The following is a 19,856-nucleotide window of genomic DNA, read 5'->3' as shown; positions in this document are numbered from 1 at the left end:
TGCACCTCCAAGATGGGCAAGGAGCCGCACCCATTTGTTACAAAAGGAGGCATCAGACTCTATTAAAAAACGGAACCCCATGATGGTAATGCTTTCATCATCACCCACACAGACGAGCAGAAGCTACAGACAGAGAGCCACTACGGATGGTGCTCGGAACGGAAGTGAGAATGGCCTGGAACTCTGCCTCCGGTGGAGGTGCCAGGTTCACAGGACTGATGGCGGTGCCCTCACCAGACCCCTCCTCCTCCTCCTCCTCCTCGGCCGCTGGTGGCTCCTGCATCTCCTCTGGGAAAGCCTGAGGCCGGCTTGGGTAACTTCTGCTGCCTGAGACAGTCACACGTGCTCGGGACCTCTCACCTGAGGTCTCTGGGTGCTGAACTGGCGTGGAGGTAGCTAGGCCCGGGAGGGAAATGTGGTCACCTGTGTCGTCTTCTTCAAAGTCGTTAAGGCAGTACACTTCGTCCAGGTCAACATCCAGCGTCCTGAAGCCCTTGGTGACCACACCAGGCCGGGGGTCCAGAATGCCCCCGAGGTGAGGCTGGGCCAACTGCTGCCAGTGGTGAAGGGTGGCAGAACCTTGCGAGGAGAAAGGGTGGGGGGGAGGGGGTGACAGGGAGAAGAGAGGGTTAGGATGGGAGTCTAAGCTGATGGCTCTTCACCACCCTCCAGCGCGGAGTGCGAGCCCAGGGGGCCCTGGGTGTCGTAGGTGGACTCTGGGAGGGACACCCACGGAGTTGCCTTGCCCCCCTCCTGCTGCGTGTCAGGCCCTAACCCCCTTCCATGCCCAGAAGGAGCACCAATCTCAGGGCAAAAATCCATTTTTTTAACAAAGTAAAATTAACATCATACTATGTGTCAAGGATGTTGGGTAACAAACTCTTTATTTTAAGCAACTGATGTCAACCCCCAAATCCAACACAGAATCACTTTAGAAACAGAAGAGGGAAAAATAAGCACAACAAGCTCAGAAAGAGGGGTGAGGGGCAGGGGTGGATATGGGTGGTTTCTATGCCAAGTATACAATGCTGGGAACAGGGAAGACAGCAGAATAAGATGATGTCAAACCAATTCTAGGCACCCACATCAAGAGAAAAGACAAAAGAAATGAACATAGCACATGGATAAGTGGTGGGCACGGCCGTCACCCCCTTTACCTAAGTTTTCTGTATGCTGCCAGCAACCTTGACAGGCTGCAGGTTTGGGGAGTGGGAATTGGCTTAAAGAGATGTGATTTAAGAACATGCAAGTCCACCCAGAGGTCTGAAGCAGAGGAGTCAATCTCCTCAATGACACCAGACCCCAGGACTCAGATGACATGGTGTAAGGTCTGTAATAACACCAGAGTGTGTCCTGAGGACCTTGAGGGTACACCAGGTACTCACAGAGAGAGGAAGTCCAAGACTAAGCCTTGTTAGGAAGCCTGGGCTAAGACGTATATGTACTAAATAACAACATATCAGACCCTTTAGCATGTTGCTCTGTGCCAGGATTCTGCCCAACCCATCTGCCAGAGCAACTCTTTCCCCCTTAGGACATTATTACCTCTCACACGGCTCTGGTATTGGGGGTGCCCAGCCCATGAGGCTGGGCATTCTATCCCCATTCCACAGATGAAGAAGTTGGCCACACTGAAAACATGCCAAACTCAACAGAGAGACTTTGAAAGTGGTTCTCAAGCATGAAAATGCAAGAGCCTTCCTGCACAAATAACCTCTCAGACTGTCACTGCTGGCTTCCTGAGGGCATCCTCTGTGAGGAAGGCAGCGATCCCTCCAGGCTGCCCTGGGGAAGGTCAGAAAGGGGAACTAGGGAGGCCAGGAGCCAGCAGCTCATGAGTCAAGATAAAAGAGAAGCGAAAGGCAGGCAGGCAGTGGGGCCAGGAAGTGGTCCAGGAATGTAACTGAGCTCCCCAACCTTCTGCTGTGCCCAGCTGAGTGCACTGCCTCCAAAACACTGCTGCAAAATAATTTCTCATCGACAGTCTCAGCCAAGGAGTCTTGAAAGGGTTTTGTAAATGGGCAATTTCAAATCCACTTAAAACAGAAAAAGGTCATACACACTTTGGAGTTTATCCCGGCATTAAGTGTCACAAGTACAATAGCACCCTACTTAACTGGAATCTATTGAATAAAAATAGAAAATATTCTAAATGCAAAAAGGAAAGAAAAAAGACCAAAGATGCATATAATGAAACAAACCTGGTCCATGGGATCCTAAGTCCTAGGTTCCATGGCACTATTTTTTAAAAAGCTACCCTGTACAGAGACATCTCAGCAGGGCAGCTTGTTTTATATGTATCACCTCGACTCATTCCTCAAAACCACCCGTCATGGTTAAGTATTATGACCCACACTTTCACAGACAGAAGTTCACTGAAGTTATCTAACTTCCAAAGTCACTGAGTTAATTGTAGCATAGTCAGTGTTCAGTGCTAAAGGCCTAGTTCTTTCCATAAACTCACCCCACTTCCCTCCCCAAACCATAGGTCTGAAAACAAGCAAGGCCATCAGCATTCCAGCCAGGAATCTGGGCTCAATGAGAATCTGGAGGAATACACAGTGGGCAGTGAAACTTCCTCATGGGTGTCCAGGGCCTGCCAGGAGATGCAATGGGGTTTCCGGCCACTGGGGTTTCTCCTGCCACTTCTGGGGACCTCCATGCAGAGTAATCCAAAATGGGCCCACAGTTTGTGTTCACTATTCACACATCCACATTCCTGGTAACAAAATTGTACTGGGGAGAAATTTTAAACAAGGAATTTTGATACCCAGCTTGTAGCAGCACAACCAGGGCTCAGAAGGAAGATGAGAAATCCCCAGGTGCAATGTGGCCACATCACCTCTACCTTTGGAAGGGGTCTAAAGGAAAAGCAAACACACTGGAAAGTGAAGAACTGTGTCAAGGAAGTGCCAGATCTCCCCATCCTTCTGAAGGGGGTTCTAGACATTTACAATGCACCAGGAAAGAACTCAGTGGGGCTAGAGGTCTAGGCCCAGAAAAGAGTCCCGTGGGCCTCCATCTTCCATCTGTTCAACAGGATGCCCCATTTTCCCCACCCCATGCATGAGTCCAAGACACAAATGAGGCTACAGAGAGTTGCTATTTGGAGTTCAATAGCCTACAAAGTACAGCGAGTTATTTGCATTCCCTGAAAATGCAGAGCAAGGGAATCTAGTGAGACTACAATGGAAAGATTATGCTGAAAGATGCATAATACTTGGCGTTTTACCCCACCTCCCGTTACCATCACCTTCTCCCGCCCACATGAGTGACGCTGGGGTCTGGCAGGCAAAGAGAGGAAATGTGTTCCCAGTCGGCACCAAGATGAAGGTCTACGGAGCAGGGTGTGGATAGGGCAAAAACATAATTACAGTTACTACCCTTTTCCTTCTGTTTGCTTTCTTTCCACACCCCACTGTTTTAAATAAAAGGTTTTCATGTCACCAAAGGAGAAGACGACTCAATCCATTTATGTCGGCAGGGCACCTGAGGCTTAAAAGTTAGAACTAAACTTGCTGGATAATGGACAGCTTGGAAGTGTGTGCTTTTCCCTAATTACATATTAACTTGTTTATCTGGAAATACTATCTGGTTATAATTAGAAAGGAAGAGCAAAACAGAGGGAAAAAATACTGTCCAACTCATCTTTTTAATGCAGATCTATCTCTTTCTAGTTTGAATGTTTTGTTTGTTCTTCACCTACTTAAAACGTGTAAGGTAAGATGAAGAGACAAAACACCTAGCCCATCTATTTTGGCTGACACCAATGAGCAGATAGCAAGATTAATTAAATAGGTAAGGAAGACAGATGGAAGACACAGACTGGCTATCTGCTGTGATCCCAGCCAACATTCTCCAGGGGCCTCAACCCAGGTACATTTACCTGGGTCACTGGAGAACACTGGAATCCTACAGCTTCTTGGCGGTCCAGTGAAAAAGGATGTAAGAACATGGCACCAGCGCAATGCTGGTCCAGGTCTCAACACTGGTGAGGCTAGCCTTCTTACCTGAGTTACCAGAACAGGGACAAGTTCAAGGAGCCCACAAGTTAATAAGTACCTAGTAGATGCTGAGCATAATGCAAAACACATCATGTTTATTCCTTGCCACAATCCTGTGTGGCCGATGTGAGCCCTATTTTACAATAAGGGAAACAGAGCTCAAAAAGGTGAAGTAACTTAGCCAGCACCACAGTTAGAGCTATAATGAACCCAGCATCAGGCATACTTCTGTGTTAGCACTCCACCATATCAAATTAAACACAGTAACACAAAAAGGTACTTGCAGAGGAAGAAAAAAAGTTGATTATATTTTAAACAGTTGAGAAGTCAGAGGACTATAAAATGGAGCCAGAGGGATAGACTCTATCATGAGAATACCTTACAGGCCATATTGATAAGATATGACTTTTTATGGTAGTGATACAGGTTCCTAGTGAACAGAGTTTTATAGATGAAATTTATCTCGCAAATCTAATAGGATTTCCTCTTATTCTATTAATTTATCACAGAAATACTGCTATCTATGTCACAAGATTAAAAAAGAAAAAGATGACTTGGTCAAAATAATTTCTTAAAAAAATCTCTTCTAAAATATGCCTGGAAAACGAGTCAAATATATATCCTTAGATGATCAATGAAACACAAAGTAAAATGTAGAAAGCAGACAAGATAAAGATGATAAATTCCAATGACCTTTGAGAGACAAAGGAGAAAAAAGAAAAGAAAGGCAAAAAGTAAAATTGCAGAAATGAAAAATTTTATTGAAAGAAAAACAGACATAATAGTGAATCAGAAAACAATCACCAAGCTTACAACTGAATAAATTAAAAAAAGGATGAGCTATCCCTCTTCTGAAATCTAAGAAGGACCTACATTATACAATTTAGAAGTAATCATGAAAAAGAATGTTTGCCCACCCGCTTCCTTCCTTTTCAGAACATGAGATCCAGCATTTCTTGGATCTTTAACAAGTACAATCTCATCTTACAGCATGCATCCTAACAGAGGTGAAACTCCAGCCCCCACTCCAGGGCTGAAAACTGGTTCTTTTGGGGGTGAATACCTGTACTCTTTTTAGGCACAGATACACATATAATACATAAACAGTATATCTATCACATTAAATTTTCTGAGGGGATAGATTAGGAATTAATGTCTAAAATGGGTTCTTAAAGAAGTTGAGAAATACTGCCTTTACAGAAATTCTGATTTGGCTTTGCATTAGATAAATAATATAGAGTTAAAATATCTTCTCAAACTCTCATGGGTTTTCAAACTAAAGGAGGGGGAAAAAATGAATGTTACAAATACCTGATGGTTCTTAGTAGGGCAGTGATAAGTAAAGGGAACATACTTTATAATGCTGAAAGCAGAAAGAAAGAAAGAAAGAAAAGTGTTTCCATGAGTTTAATCATCTAGGGTGTTCCTGATACTAAAACCTGAATGGCCCCTGGAAAAGGTTGGCTTAAGGAGGTACAGAGCTCACTTTCCTCCACAGCCACCCCCTTCCCGGCCCCCAAACTGTGGAGGTCTAGAAGCCTTGCTCAGAACACACTGCATCTGAAGAAAGCCACACCCTTTTTATTTGAAGATCAAAGCAGAACATGTGAGTCAACAAACAGGAAACTGCTTTCTCATGGTTACTGAATAAACAATTTAAAACAGCATTAGCTTTGCACCCCCTCCCTGACACCATATTTTCTGAAAAGTCAAAGCATCAATTCTCTACACTCCTCAGAGCCCCCTGACATGACCTAATTAACTCCTGAGGATGTCAGCAGCACCTCTGCCTTCCCTAAACATTTGTATTTCAAAGATTCTGAATCCAAGAGAATGAGGAAACCAGCGCCAAACACATTTTCTTTTCTTTGGCTTAGTTGATGGAGGTTAGTCTGGGCTGCCTGTGTGTGCATTTCCAAACCTACACCGGGAGGGGTGGAGGCCGGGGCACTCAGAGGAACTCAAACCAGCAGCGGGGGTGGCTATCGCGGAAGAAAAAGGAGTAGGCGTTACAGAGGTTGCCCGCTTTCCGGTGGTGGATCAGCGACCACAGGGAGTCGCTGACGAGGGCAGAGAGGGGCCGAGGCCCCTTGTGATCACCTTCCAGCGGCTTGACGATCTGAAGCTTCTCGGGCAGGTAGGAGCGGCTGCTGAACGACATGCCGGAGAAGCCGGTGAACTCGGAGAAGCGCGAGTGCGTGCCCAGGGACATGATGCTCTCGGTGGGCGTCAGGGAGCCGCTGAGCAGCTCGCCCTTCTCCGCCAGCTCCCTGAGCTTCCGCTCCTGCTCCTCCTCGAAGAATCTCCTCTCCGAGAGGTAGTTCTCCCGGCGGAGGGACAGCCGCCGCAGCGCCGTCTCCAGGTCGTGGGAGCCCGGGGTGCCCGGCGTGCCAGGCTTCTTACTCCGCTCCTCGTTTCTAGAAGGAGGGGAAACGGCGGGTGAGCGCGGAGCAGCCAGCAGGGGGCGCTGGACAGCACTGTCCTTACTACTAGTTTCCGGGCGGCAGCTGGGACTTCTAAGGGAACCAAGGCAAGCGGCTAAATGTAGGCAAAAACCGGGAAACGAATGCCTGTCCAGAAGAACAATTCCCTCTGCTGGGTTTTTCTTCCTCAGGGAGGTGAGGAGGGGGCACTAAGGTGCAAGGAAAACTTGCAAACACTACATAATAAACCCAGCTCCTACAAACATCTCCCTCGTGACACCTCGGGAAGAAACCTTCAGGCTGCAATTCCTGGTCTCCAACAGGACAGTTGGCTGCAGGGATGTGCCTTTTTCCTCTTGAATTTAGGGAGCTGAGAGCTCTAAGAGAGTTCTGATCCAAGCTAGTGGTTATCAGTGGGGAGGAGGCGATATAGGGGCAGGAGATTAAGAGGTACAAAGTACTTTGTATAAAATAAGCTACAAGGATATATTATACAACACAGGGAATATAGCCAATATTTTATAATAACTATTAATGGATTATAATCTTTACAATTGTGAATCACTATATCATACATCTATAACTTACATAAGATTGTTCTGCAACGATACTTCAGTAAGAAAAATAATAATTAAGTCCAAAAAAACCTCAGAGTTCTGATCAAGCATTTTACAGCTATCTGACTCCTTGATCAGAAAAGCCAATTTTGTTAAGTCATAGGAAAAGGATGGACAATGAGGGTGGGGGTGCGGCTCCTGCAGGGCTTCAGGAGGAGAGGGAGAGACCACTGCTAAGGAGGACCCACCCCAGGCATGCAGAGTGTGGTGGGCACTTGCCAGGCACGCTGCACCCTACTTTCTAAAGCAAACCAGATTCTGGTCATGAGACAGAGCCTGAGTCCTCCTCAGCCTTTCAGAATCCAAGCTACAAAGGGGTTCATGAAATAAACGCCTAACAGATAGAGATTAAGAGAAAAAAATATTCATTTATCCTCCCCTCCAACATTTTACAGAAAAGCTGACTTCTGGTGTGTCCTGTTACAACCCTTTAAACTGGTTAACATACCAGCATCAAGATAAGCATTAGCTCAGCCGGTTGGCACAACAAATATGAGAACTGAAAGGTCTACACTTTTAAGGCCTCCCTCTTCTGATGACTGGACCTGTGTTCACACACCCCCTACCTATCCCCCAAACAGAAAGAGAAAAGTCCCCGGCTGGCTCACCCCAGCTCGGCTGACTCTGCTTCCAGGATGATGCTGTTGGTCTTGTTGTCCAAGACCACGTTGCCAACGTCGCTGCCGTAGAAGCTGGACCGGGGGGTGCTGACGCAGCTGGACAGGAGGGAGTTCATGGCTGAGGACTGGTTGGAGCCAGGGATGTTCATGGGGGACGGGGTCAGAGACCTTTGCTTGACGACTTGGTTGATGTTCCTCACGGTCTCAAAGACCCGTTTCTGGTGACTGGGGAGAAAGCACAACATCACCCAAGACTAAGCAGATGCAGGAGTGACCCTGGCGTTCAACCCTCCCAACACTATTTACTGAGGACCCAACAGGCAGCAGGTCCACTGTGACCCCCAAGCAACCTGCCACCCTGTACCTCCCATGTGTTTCTTAGAGTGTTGGTTGGAATTCAAGAGATTCAACGCCCACAGAATTCAAGGCTCCACTACATGGCTGTGTGCTAAAGGTGATGCTAGCAAAAGTGATACTGCTTCCTACTTCCCTTAAGCTTGACCTACAAAGATATTTAATACTAACTTTTGTCTCCTACCTAGTCTTCTTGATAGTCTCTAGAATGCAAACTTCAGGAGGGCAGTGTTTACTGCTCAGCACATAGTAGGGCTCAAAATATTTTTATAGAATGAGTCTTTGTCAACCATTCATATTTTTTTTTAAAGTGTGACTTCAAGTTAGTCTTAAATGTTTATAATGAGATGATAAACACTAGATGAGTCTCTTTCTTTTCCCCCCCTGGAAACTGCCATCTCTAAGGGCAGAATTGCACTGTTCATTTGTTCCCTTTTAAGGAGAAAATGGTAGGTGTGTTTCTGTAATGGCTGCCTCTTTCTGGGTTGCAAACAGCTTCACACACGCACTGAGGTTTAGGGACACTGGTCGCTCCCGGGGTTCCAAGTTCTGTCTATGCCATTTGGATACAGAGAAAACTTGATTAAATCATGCTCCAGGTTTCTTACAGCTCTAAGCAGGTCAAGTGCAAGGTCTCAAGTTGGCAAGAGAGATGATAAAGGCTGACACCCCTAAATGTATGCAGAAAGGAAATGGAAGCCTTGCTCACACCTTCCCAAAGAGCTCTCTGTACCTCACACATACATGCATGCGTGTTCAGTCATGTCCGACTCTTTGTGACCCCATGGACTGTAACCCACCAGGCTCCTCTGTCCATGGGATTTTCCAGGCAAGAACACTGGAGTGGGTTGTCATTCCCTTCTCCAAGCAACCTTCCTGACCCAGGGATCGAATCCGAGTTTCCTGTGTCTCCTGCATTGGCAGGTGAATTCTTTACCACTGAGCCACCTGGGAAGCCCTTCTCTGTATCTCATAATGCATCCTATTTTTCTTTCCTTAACAGATGTTAAAAATATTTTAAAGTAATGTTTTCCATCAAAAAGAAAGATAAAAGTGAGTGGGGGTGTCAAAACAGAGCTTGTGTGACAAGAGATGAGAAATACATCTGCCCTTCCCCAACTTTCCACAAGTTCATAACATGTATTTAAAACCCAACCAGAGGAGCCAGTTGGAAGGAGGATGTTGTTGTCGGCTTCATTCTCTAAGTTCCCTTCATCTGGATCATCTGTGGAAGGCCCACGGGGAGTCCTGCACTTTGGCGCCCACCCCACAGCCCCTGGGAGCTGAGGACCAAGGCCTTACGCAATGTCTGGCGACTCCGACTCTTCCAGCTGCAGCTCCTTGCGCATGGTTCCCTCGATCTCCGCCGCCAAGGAGTCCTGGGAAAAGCCGGGAGACACACAGCGAGTGAGCGATTCAAGTTGCTCTGTCTCTAGAGGAGAATATGAGTGTGTGGCCCCTGCAGGGGTGGCCAGAGAAGAGACAGCAGCCAGGTACTCCAGGGGAAGGGAGACGAGAGCAGGTGAGCACATGGGGAGCTCCGACCAGTGGGCAGCCCTTCAAGAAGGGACTTCAGAGTAAAGATTCAGGAGATGAAGGAGGAAAAAAAAAAAAAAAAGACAAGCTAGTGGGAAGTAAGGTCTGAGAGTGGAGGCAAGGAAGGGAGTGCTGGACGCTATGGATGAGGTGATGAAGCATCAGAATGATGTTTATAAATGAATGACATAATTAGGATTGAAGAGGAAGCCAAATACATGGAGTTAATTACTAAAATGTTAGTAACTGCAAGTGTGATAGAGTAACTGGCAGCAACTGTCACTCTGAGTGGGAGATTAGCACAGGTGGTATTTTGGGACACCTGTGGCAACTGACAAGTGCTATTGTGACAAGACATGTGATTTTGATGGATGACGAAGTCCCAGAGATGACTGTGCTGCTGTGGTCGTTACCTACCTTCACAAGGGAAGGAAACACCAAGTGCAATTCGGGATTAATGAACATAAAAGATAAAATCTTCCTCTGAAGTTCACGGGCCCCCTGAATCCTGTCTGTAGATCCCAGATTAAGAACTATTGCCATAAGGTGAGAGAATTGGGAACATACTTGAGAAAAACTGCTACTCGCTGTTTTATTCAGCAGTTAGAAGGGGCTGGGAGCAAGGGAAGCAGATCCGAGTGTTCTGCTCCAGAAGCATGGGCATGATGTAAGCTTTAGATTGCCTTAAATACCTTTCATGCATAATGCACTTTATAAATAGCCCTCTTCAAAAACTGAGCTCTGCCAACAGCAGAAAAAGGCAAACAAAAGCTCCACCTCAGCAAATAATAAAAGCTGAGACTCAATCTCTCAAAAAGAAATTTATGTAAACCTTCAATTCAGCTTTTCTTATGGCATGGTTTAGTTTTAAAATACATCTGTCCTTGAGAGCGGGGAACGCAGGAGGGTGAATCCCAGGAATGCAGGAAATAAGATGGCCCTAGGAGACGAGAAGCCGGGAAGAAGGGAAAGCGAAGCAGGGGATATACAAAGTTACATGGGTTGTCTGTGAGTCGAGCACAATGAGCTCAAGATCAGTGGATTTGGGGGGCAGAATGTCCTTGTCTGCCTTCATTGGGATCACTGAATCACCAATGTGCTCCTGGGAAAGTTGACTGTTGATGCTGTGTCTTTCTTTTTGGTTTTCCTTAGATTTCAGTCAGGCTGAGAGAGAGTTCCAGCCTGACTTTATATTGTGAAGGTGAAAAGGAGACTATGATTTAGGAAAAGTGGGCCAGACAGCAAGGGGTCGGGGTAACAATGTCAGCAATGGGGTGGGGGGTAGGGAGGAATAAGAGTCCCGAGTAAAGGCTAATTCAAAAGGGACCAAGTTTCACAAATATTTATACAGCCCTCCATGCCGATCTCATTTAGGGGGCTTTTCCTCAAAAGTTATTCTCTTCTCAGAGGGAACTGGTATTTCATCAAACCACTGAAACAGAGCCTGAAACCTTCTTGGTGGCTGGTTTTTCAGTCTGTTGATTCAGCCACCCAGATCTAATGTCTAGTGAGGACCTGTGACTCTACAACATGCCAAGCACTGCACCAGGTGCAGAGTATTAAAGAGAGGGAAGGAGATCTTTTCCCTTCTGTGGCCATTGCTGAAGTGCCAGCGGCCAAAATGAAGTTCAATCCCTTTGTGACTTCTGACCGAAGCGAGAATCGAAAAAGGCATTTCAATGCACCTTCCCACATTAGCAGGAAAATTATGTCTTCTCCTCTTTCTAAAGAGCTAAGACAAAAAAAATAATAAAGAGCTAAGACAGAAGTACAACGTTCGATCCATGCCCATCCGAAAGGATGATGAAGTTCAGGTTGTACGGGGGCACCACAAAGGGCAGCAAATTGGCAAAGTGGTCCAAGTTTACAGGAAGAAATACGTCATTGATACTGAATGAGTGCAGCGGGAGAAGGCTAATGGCACAACTGTCCATGTGGGCATTCACCCCAGCAAGGTGGTCATCACCAGACTAAAACTGGACAAAGACCGCAAAAAGATCCTCGAACGGAAAGCCAAATCTCACCGAGTAGGAAAGGAAAAGGGCAAATATAAGGAAGAAACAATTGAGAAGATGAAGGAATAAAGTCATCTTGTCTACAGCTTCATTAAAAACTGTTAAAATGAAAAAAAAAATAAAGATAGGGAAGGAGGAGATAGCAAATAAGACATGGGTCCCCACCTTCAAGGGGCCCTAGTTTGACAGAAGAAGATAAAATGAGAAAGTTCCCCAACCAAATATTACTGGGAAATGACCAGCAGAGGGGCTCCACCCTGTGCCACCCAACCCCCCACCCCCCACCCTGGGAGAGGTCAGCCTCCTGGAAAGCCCTCTTCTCAACCACATTCCCCTAAAGCATAAACATGAAATAGATCAGGCCAGAGCTAAAAAAATAAGATTGTGGGGAAATAATATAAAAAATATTAAAAATACTGCACACAGCACAAAGGGAAATATTTTTTCATATTACAGATACCAGAACCAGTGAGAGAATTGTTAATAAGCATACAAAGAACGAGTAGAACCATAAGGCAACCTAAGAATTCTGGAATGCACTTGTGAGGCCCAAACAGCACATGCTCTATGAAAAAATAACGTAGAAATAGCATCTTCCAAATATCTGAGGTGTCTACTAAACCCAGTTCCTACTAAATTTATCTTCTAAGGGCGGGGTGAAAAACACAGATTCGGAAGGATGGAAAATAAAGAACTATCTTGTCTCGTGTGGTTAAGAAGCTACTGGCTGGGCTCACAAGACCTCAATTTGGATCCAGATCCGAGCTGTAAAAGGGAGAAGCCAGCCCCCGTAGAGACTCAGCTCCAGAGCCAGGGGCACCTGCTAGCCTGAGGGTGGGAGGCGGGTGGCCAGGCGGCAGGTGGACACTCACCATGGGAAACAGGCCCAGCGAGTGGTAGCGCCGGGACGTGGTGTTGGGCATGGTCTTGTTCCGGAGGTTCTTGAGCTCCTCCTGCGCCTCATGGAGCATCTCCATGCACTCCGCGTACTTGTCCTCCAGCTCGCGCAGCTGCGGGAGACCAGGAAAGAGCAGAAAGGGCTGGAATGGTGAGACCAGGTACCTCCCACGAGCCCGGAAGACCCAGGATCACTAACAGATGTCCTGGCCCCCTAGCAGGACCGGCTGTCCTGTGGCCTGAGGCCAAATAGGCCTCAAGGCGCAGTTTTTCTACAACTTGGGGCAAGCTTGCAGACTCAGAAATCTCCTAAAAGACTAACAACTGAGACAAAACAAACGAGAGGGCAAATCATCACTCCCTCGTTTCCTTCCCATCTCTGAATGGGGTTCCTTTTGTACACCATGTTCGGTGTCCTCTCCCTTATTGGAATGTTTGTCAGGAATGCATGTACGCCAGGCTCCAGGCTGGTCAATAGCCCAGCCTCCCGGGTGCTTGTGACCAGCGTCAGTGGAGCTGGGAGCTGCCTTAGGAGTAAGAATGACATTTAATTCATTATCAAAATGGTCACTAAGAAGGATGGGACCCACAGCCTGTCAGAGGGAGGCTGATGCGCCTGAACTGGGATGGGGGCCTTATGAAGTGAGGGAGAGCCACTCACCTCGGCCGTGAGCTGCCTCTGAGCATCCTTGGCAGCCCCCAGGTGCTGGACGAGTTCTTCATTTTCCACTGCACACTAGAATGTGGCAAAGGGAAGTCAGCTTCTCTTTTAAGACACTTAGCAAAGGCTAACATTTTCCCACTTATTGACCAATTCATTATGATCCTATCACACATCCACAAGGAGATTTTTATCTTATACTGGAGTAAAATTTTGTCTTTTAGCTTTGAAGGCAATGTCTTTCCTATGTCTGTATTCATTCCCTATTGCCCACCTCCACATCCATAGTTGGGCTTCCCTGGTGGCTCTGGGAAGAATTCTGTAAAGAATCGGCCTGCCAATGCAGGAGATGCGGGTTCGATCGCTGGGTCGGGAAGATCCCCTGGAGAAGGAAATGGCAACCCACTCCAGTATTCTTGCCTGGGAAATCCCCTAAATAGAGGCACCTTGGCGGGCTACAATCCATGGGGTTGCAAAGAGTCAGAGATGACTTAGCGACTAAGCAACAGCTTCCATAATCACAGCTGCTTTCTGGAAGTCTTTCACCTTGGGCTTCTAGCAAAGGCCTGATGTGGGAAACAATTGGTTTTTTGCTGCTTCATCTTAAATCGAAAGGGGACATTGTTCTGTGCAGAACATACAGCTGCCCTGTGTAAGGAGAAATGCTAACCTAGATGATTTATACCTTAAATTCCCAAACTCTCTATTTATAGCACCTTTACGTGTCTTAATGAGTTCTATTCATTTGCAGACTTTTCTTAGGAAAATAGATAGTGATAAATATGATCCCTTTGCCAATTCAGGGTAACCAGTTTTATGCTATTGAATCTGTTAAGCTTCAGCAAAAGTTTTCAATGGACAGCACAATTTCCTAAAATATGAATCCAAAGGGTCTTTGGGGTAAATGGCCCCCTTCTCGATCTCAGAACTGTTAGAGAAACAGAAGCCTTACAGCTTTCGCCTTCTTCTGCAAATCAACTATTTGGGAGAGGAGGTGTGTGATCTCTTCTTGCTGGCGAGCAGCATCCTCTGTCTTCTTGGCCAATTCCTCAGAGATGCTGGCAATCTGCACGTTGGCGTCCCCTTTGACCAAGAAACAACAATCACAAGAGCCAGAGACAATGGTTTCTTTGTGGTTTGTACAAGGAAAAAAAAAAGTCCTTATTACAAGACAAGGGAAGAAGTGGAGAGGGCACATGATGATAAGCTTGGAGGGAGAGTCCCCATCTTCCTCTATGGACTTGGTCTGTCCTGAGGAGGAACCAACCCCTAGCTGTGGCTCCCAGGGTCAGTATGGAAGCCTCACCCACTGCCTAGAGTCACCTCCCCAGAGAAAATCAGGCAGGCTTTGGCGGTCAGCCCAGAGACACCACGCCAAACAGAAAGTGACTCTGACCAATTCCACATGTCCCATACAAACACATCACCAGTGACAGGAACTCCTGTTGTACTCTGTTCTAGAAAGGAACTATTGCATGCACAACACAATTCTCCTGGGCGTTTTCAGCCCATACTCAGAGCCATAACTCATTTTACTAGATTTAAACATAGGGTGTGTTTCACTGATATTCTGCTGACACTCAAAATATTCTGTTTGCCCTTTTGTCTGATCTTAATGTGTAAACTTATCATGGAGAGGGTGGGGGAAGGCACATAATATTTGCAAAGCTCAGAACTCTGGCCTCAAGGTTTACACATCAAATCACTAGAAAGTTATTTCTCCACACCTTCAGTTCAGGACTCTAAAGCTGGACCTAATTTAGCCATTAAATAACCAATATTCCTGCAAAAAGCCAAAATGAAAATTAAGTAGCCATTTTGGAGAAAGACTGAGAATGTGTGGCTTGACGACCTCCCACCCAGTTTGTCGTAAATGAGGGTGAGGGGTGTCACACAAGATCAGGGGAGGCCTCTAGTATTCAGGGAAAAAATGCTAATGAACCCAGGCTGGCAGGAAGACCGCATTCTAACAAGTGATGCAAATCCATCTGGTCTTAACGATGGCAGATGGGAAAAGTAAAAGGTGGGGGGACAGGAGTGGCAGGGGGCGGGCCATACTCAGCTCCTTCACACAGTCGTTGACCAGCTGCTGCTCTTTTTCTTCATAGGTGATGGTCTCCGTCTTTAGCTGGCAGGCCTGTGGACAGGGCTCAGGTCAGAGGCCCCACAGTCACACCTGGACAGGCCAGGTGACACAGCGAGGGCTAACCTGGGTCTGGAATGCTGCCCTCAGCATCTCCCCAGCTGTCACCCACTGCGCCCTCAGACACAGAAAGTCATCCCAACCGCTAGAGGGCACCACACAAAGCAGTCGCTAAAACTTCGAGCCCCTCCATTAGTCCACCTATCTATTCATGTGTGTCTGTCCGGGCTCACAGTCGCGGATCCTTTTGTGACCCAAAAGAGCCTATGACACATCCCTGCCTACAGTGGGCATTCTAAGGATAAGCCCCACAATAAGAAGGGTTAACAATTATCACACCTGCTCTGTGCTAGGTGAGGTCCTCTGAGGTTCACAAGTGGGAATCTGTCCTGCTGTTTTCAGCTGAGCCAAAGCAAGACACAATATGAAAGCATTAAAGTTCAGAGACCTAGGAGCTATGCTTGGACTCTGTATGGCTTCGCTCCTGGGTGTAAAGGTGGGAAGACAGAGATTTGAAGGCTATAAGAAAATGCCACAGGTAGAGAGGTATCTCTGAGCTCTCAGGTCCTGGCCCCAGAGACATCACCATCCTGTAAGCTAGGTGGAGGAGTAAGAATCTGTGGCTGGGATCAGATTCCCTCTGCTTGCTTTACATGACGACTCCAACAGAGGGACCAATCACCATGTGCCTGGGGCCAGGGCATTTACTTAGGGTGGATGCTGGAACTCAGAATGGGGAAAACTGGACTGGAGTCTTGGTTCGGCTGCTGGCTGGCAGAGAAAGCTTGGGTAACCCTCTTGATCACTCTGGGTTTATGTCTCTTATCAGTAAATGAGGGGCTGAAAGAGGTGTGGGCTAAGAGCCATGACCCTTTTCTCAGGCATAAGAGTATCTTGTTAAGCCCAGACATGAGGCTCTTTGCAACAAGTGAGGCAAGTTCAAGGTGACAGGTGGTCTGCCATATTGAGGGACTTAGGGAAGCCCTGGGCCAGCTTAGGTGAGCTTGCAGCTCAAACTTGACAAACCAAGGGCCTGATAAACAGGATTGAACCAAACCTCTGGCTGGAGAGCATAAGCTCACTGATAATTAAACAAAAAACACTAAATCTCCATGCATCTGTGTTTCTGGATAGAGGCAGTAGGTAAAGTGAAATTATGTGGGTTTGGAGTCTCAGAGACTTATAAACCCTGGCTTTATTGTTCACTAATTTGCAACATCTTGGGCAATCAAAATACCTAGCAGCCTGGGTCCGGGTTTTCCCAAGGTTTTTCCAGCCTTGTTATGAAGACTTTTTTTTTTTTTTTTAAAGAAAGCAGGCAAAGTACCCACCACAGAAATACTCAAAAGCATGAGTTCCCAAGTTGCTTCGGCTCAACCTTTTAAAGTTAGTTGTCTAAGAAATATGTCTCCAAGTTCCCAAGTACTATTTCCTTTGAGCACATCTGACCTGCAGTAGCATGAGCACAAGGCTCTCACACCAGGCCTCCAAGCTGTTTCTACATCTGAGCTGGAGACCACCAGAGCAAGGCCCCACCTTCCAGGAGCTTTTGCCCTAACCGCGAAGGTGGAGGGTTTGCCACTCTTACCCATCCTCACACTGCACAATTCACCTGTCTGTCTGCTGCAACCAGGATGGTGTGTGCTGCCCGGCTCATAAATGAGGCACGCCTGCTGGGCGCTTGGTGTGGCCGTGACCCAGGGCCAGGTAGCCCTTCCACAGACCGTCACCCTTGAGAACAGCAGGGCTGTAATCACGGCTGTACTCTCCAGATAAGCATGCGGGGCCACCACGCTGGCAGAGAGGGGACAGGGCAGGGAGTGCACTTCACCTCAGATCGAAGTACAACGTTCTCCTCTTCAAGGTCCTTCAGCTTCTTCTGCAGAGAATCCAGATGGAAGTAATTCTGGACGGAGGAGGACGACTCATTCCTCTTCAACCTGGGGGAGAAAGTCCACTTCCTAGGGAGGGAGACACTTCCTCCCACCACCTGGCAAACCACACAGCACACAGAGGGGGGCTTCCAAGGAAAGCTCAGGCAGGTGTGGGTGTGACACTGATGCATCAGGCCTCTCCCCCGCCCCCAGGAAAACAGCACAGGCTCACCTCACTTCAGTCCTGCATCCCAACCCTTGGCTGCCACTTTGCCTCAGATTTCTGGGGAACCAACTCTATTTCAAGCCTGCACAACTCTGGGATGCCTTCTATCTGTCAGGTACTATTTTAAGTACTCTACATGTATGAACTCCTTCAGTGCTCACAGCTCTACGAACTAAGTTACTATTATTATCCCCATTTTACCAATGAGGAAACAAGCAGAGAGGTTAAGTAACTTGGCCATAAGCACACAGCAGTGAGCCCCAGAGCCAAGATCTGAACTCAGGTCATTGGGCTCTAGAGTTCATGTTCCTTACAGGAGACTCTGCTGACAGAGAAGAGGAGCCCAAAAAGCCCCCACAGCACTGCTGGCCCCCGTATTCCCTCCAACAGCAGAGCCCAGCCTGTTACTCATTCACAGCCAAGCCTAATCAATCTACACTGACAACTAAGCTGTCAGAAAGACCCAGGAAGAGGAAAACTAAAATCCCATCAGAAAAGGAAAATCAATCTGCCTGAGGCACTCAGACGCTTGGCCTGGAGGAGGCCGAGGGCAGCCGGCTTGTGCTGCCAGTGAAGATGACCCTGTCTGGGCAACTCCAAGGTCACGGAGCACAGCCAGCGGTGCTCCGGCCTCTGGAGACAGGCCCTGGGTGACTTACGGGGTGGAGCACACAGATTCCGGCTCACTCTCCTCCGCGGCGCTGGTGTAGAACTGAAGCAACTCATCCTTCATGGACAGTTCATGCCGGAGCTGTGACACCTGCACAGACCCAGTCAAGACCCATCACACACTCTCCAAACGAGACGGCATCCCCACTCATGCTTAAACACTTCCTGCCCAGTGGCAGGATTTTAAAATTCCTCATTCAAAGTGAAGGCACGTCATTGATTTTGTGCTATTCAAGGAGAACAAACGGTTGAGTCTGATCCTATTTAAGAAATATACGATCAATTACTTTGTGGCAAAAAACCCCTCCACTTAAATTTGTAGTTTTTACTTTGGTATGGAGAAGAGGTGAGAGGGGACGAGAAGGTGCTAGAATGATGGATGGGGTGGGGGTGGGGGGACGAGACAGCATATGGGTTTTGCAAGTAAACAGATGACAACTGGGAAGACACCCAGAGAGGTGGACCATGTTATCAAATGAAGGAAGTCATTTATTTCTGCCCAAACCAAATCCCACCTCAGATCAGGAACCTGGCAAGGCCAGCTAGCTAGGTGGGCAGCAAGCTGGTCGGCCCTTGTTCTTCCACCTGGAAAATCTCACAGCCCCATGTTGTGACTGCTACACCCTCACGGGAATTCTGGCCAAGCATGGCCAGATCTTGCTTTGCACTCAATGCTTACAAGATAGGAATTCCAGATATAAGAATAAAAGAGGCAACCATCAGGAACTGGCCATACCAACTACTGCAGGCACAGTTCGACAAATCACACTTATTTATACTTCAGGTTTAAAGTAAACAAACCTGGGTCATAAAATTGTTCACCTGCCCTTTCACTATTCAGCACTGATGAATAGGCAACCAGCATGAGAACTGTAATTGTTTTCATTCTTTCTTGTTTCGAATTTGATTTGGATTCTATAGTTGATTCCAACTTTTCCTACATAACACAGTAAATATATTTTATCTTCTGTGGTAAAGCCAGTTTTATGTGCTTCAAGGCTTCAGCTTCAACCCCTAGACATCATTTAATGATGTGCTAAAGGAAATCAGTTTTCCAAGTCCAGGGTTCCCCAAAGGAAAGAAAGGCACTTCCACCCTCATAGGGCAGGATGTACTCTGTGAAAGGTGAGGAAGCCCCACGCAAGGGCAGCAATGTGGAGAAACAGCACGTGAGGGCAATAGGTGACCATTTCCTAGTTTCTGACGGCATGTCTCTCTGCTCAGAGGGGGCCAAGGAGCGGGGCGGGCTAACCTTCTCTCATGTGTGGAAGAAGGGGGATTCAGATCAAGATGCTAGAGGCTGGGGAAGCAAGGGTTAACTTTATTTCTTCTACCTTATCAGTATCCTACCTCATCATCTTTTTTTAATTTTTTCTATTTTTAAGAAATTTTTCACTGGGGGATAATTGCTTTACAACGTGGTGTTGGTTTCTGCCATACAACAACATGAATCAGCTATATGTGTACATATATCCCCTCCCTCCTGAGCCTTCCGTCCACCCCACTCCCCACCCCACCCCTTTAGGTCATCACAGAGCAGTGAACTAAGCTCCCTGTGCCACATAGCAGCTTCTCACTAGCTATCTGGTTTACACATAGTAGTGTATATGTTTCAGTGCTACTCTCTCAGTTCATCCCACCCTCTCCCTCCTCCACTGTGTTCGCAAGTTCATTTTCTAAACTGTCTGCATCTCTATTCCTACCCTGCAAATAACCTACCTCATCATCTTTTTAAAGAGAACCCAGGATTAAAACCTGTCTTTATACAATGCTGTATGTCAACTGTCTCTCAATAAAACTGGAAGAAGAAGAAAAAT

General features: G+C 47.0%; 1 protein-coding gene and 1 pseudogene across 6 annotated transcripts in view; one reads left to right on the top strand and one right to left on the bottom strand.

Annotated features, from left to right (window-relative positions):
* Positions 1-19,856, bottom strand: part of TRAK1 (trafficking kinesin protein 1) — a 99,031-nt gene that overhangs the window by 12,106 nt on the left and 67,069 nt on the right. For 2 of the 6 annotated variants that reach the window (XM_061127859.1, XM_061127856.1), the window contains 10 exons: positions 18,030-18,130; positions 17,102-17,210; positions 15,186-15,264; positions 14,080-14,210; positions 13,128-13,202; positions 12,442-12,579; positions 9,321-9,397; positions 7,653-7,889; positions 6,105-6,421; positions 235-579 (listed from right to left, as the gene is read on the bottom strand). In XM_061127859.1, coding sequence (XP_060983842.1) covers positions 235-579; positions 6,105-6,421; positions 7,653-7,889; positions 9,321-9,397; positions 12,442-12,579; positions 13,128-13,202; positions 14,080-14,210; positions 15,186-15,264; positions 17,102-17,210; positions 18,030-18,130 — 1,609 coding nt within the window. The remainder of the gene's footprint in view (positions 1-234; positions 580-6,104; positions 6,422-7,652; positions 7,890-9,320; positions 9,398-12,441; positions 12,580-13,127; positions 13,203-14,079; positions 14,211-15,185; positions 15,265-17,101; positions 17,211-18,029; positions 18,131-19,856) is intronic. The other 4 variants (XM_061127860.1, XM_061127857.1, XM_061127861.1 and 1 more) reach the window with 2 other exon arrangements.
* Positions 10,900-11,638, top strand: LOC133045655 (large ribosomal subunit protein uL24-like; annotated as a pseudogene).

The sequence above is a fragment of the Dama dama genome, chromosome 24 (genome assembly GCF_033118175.1).
Source record: "Dama dama isolate Ldn47 chromosome 24, ASM3311817v1, whole genome shotgun sequence".
NCBI classification, from domain to species: Eukaryota; Metazoa; Chordata; class Mammalia; order Artiodactyla; family Cervidae; genus Dama; species Dama dama.
Note: the sequence above shows the minus strand (reverse complement) of the source record. Positions and strands in the feature narration are given on the sequence as shown.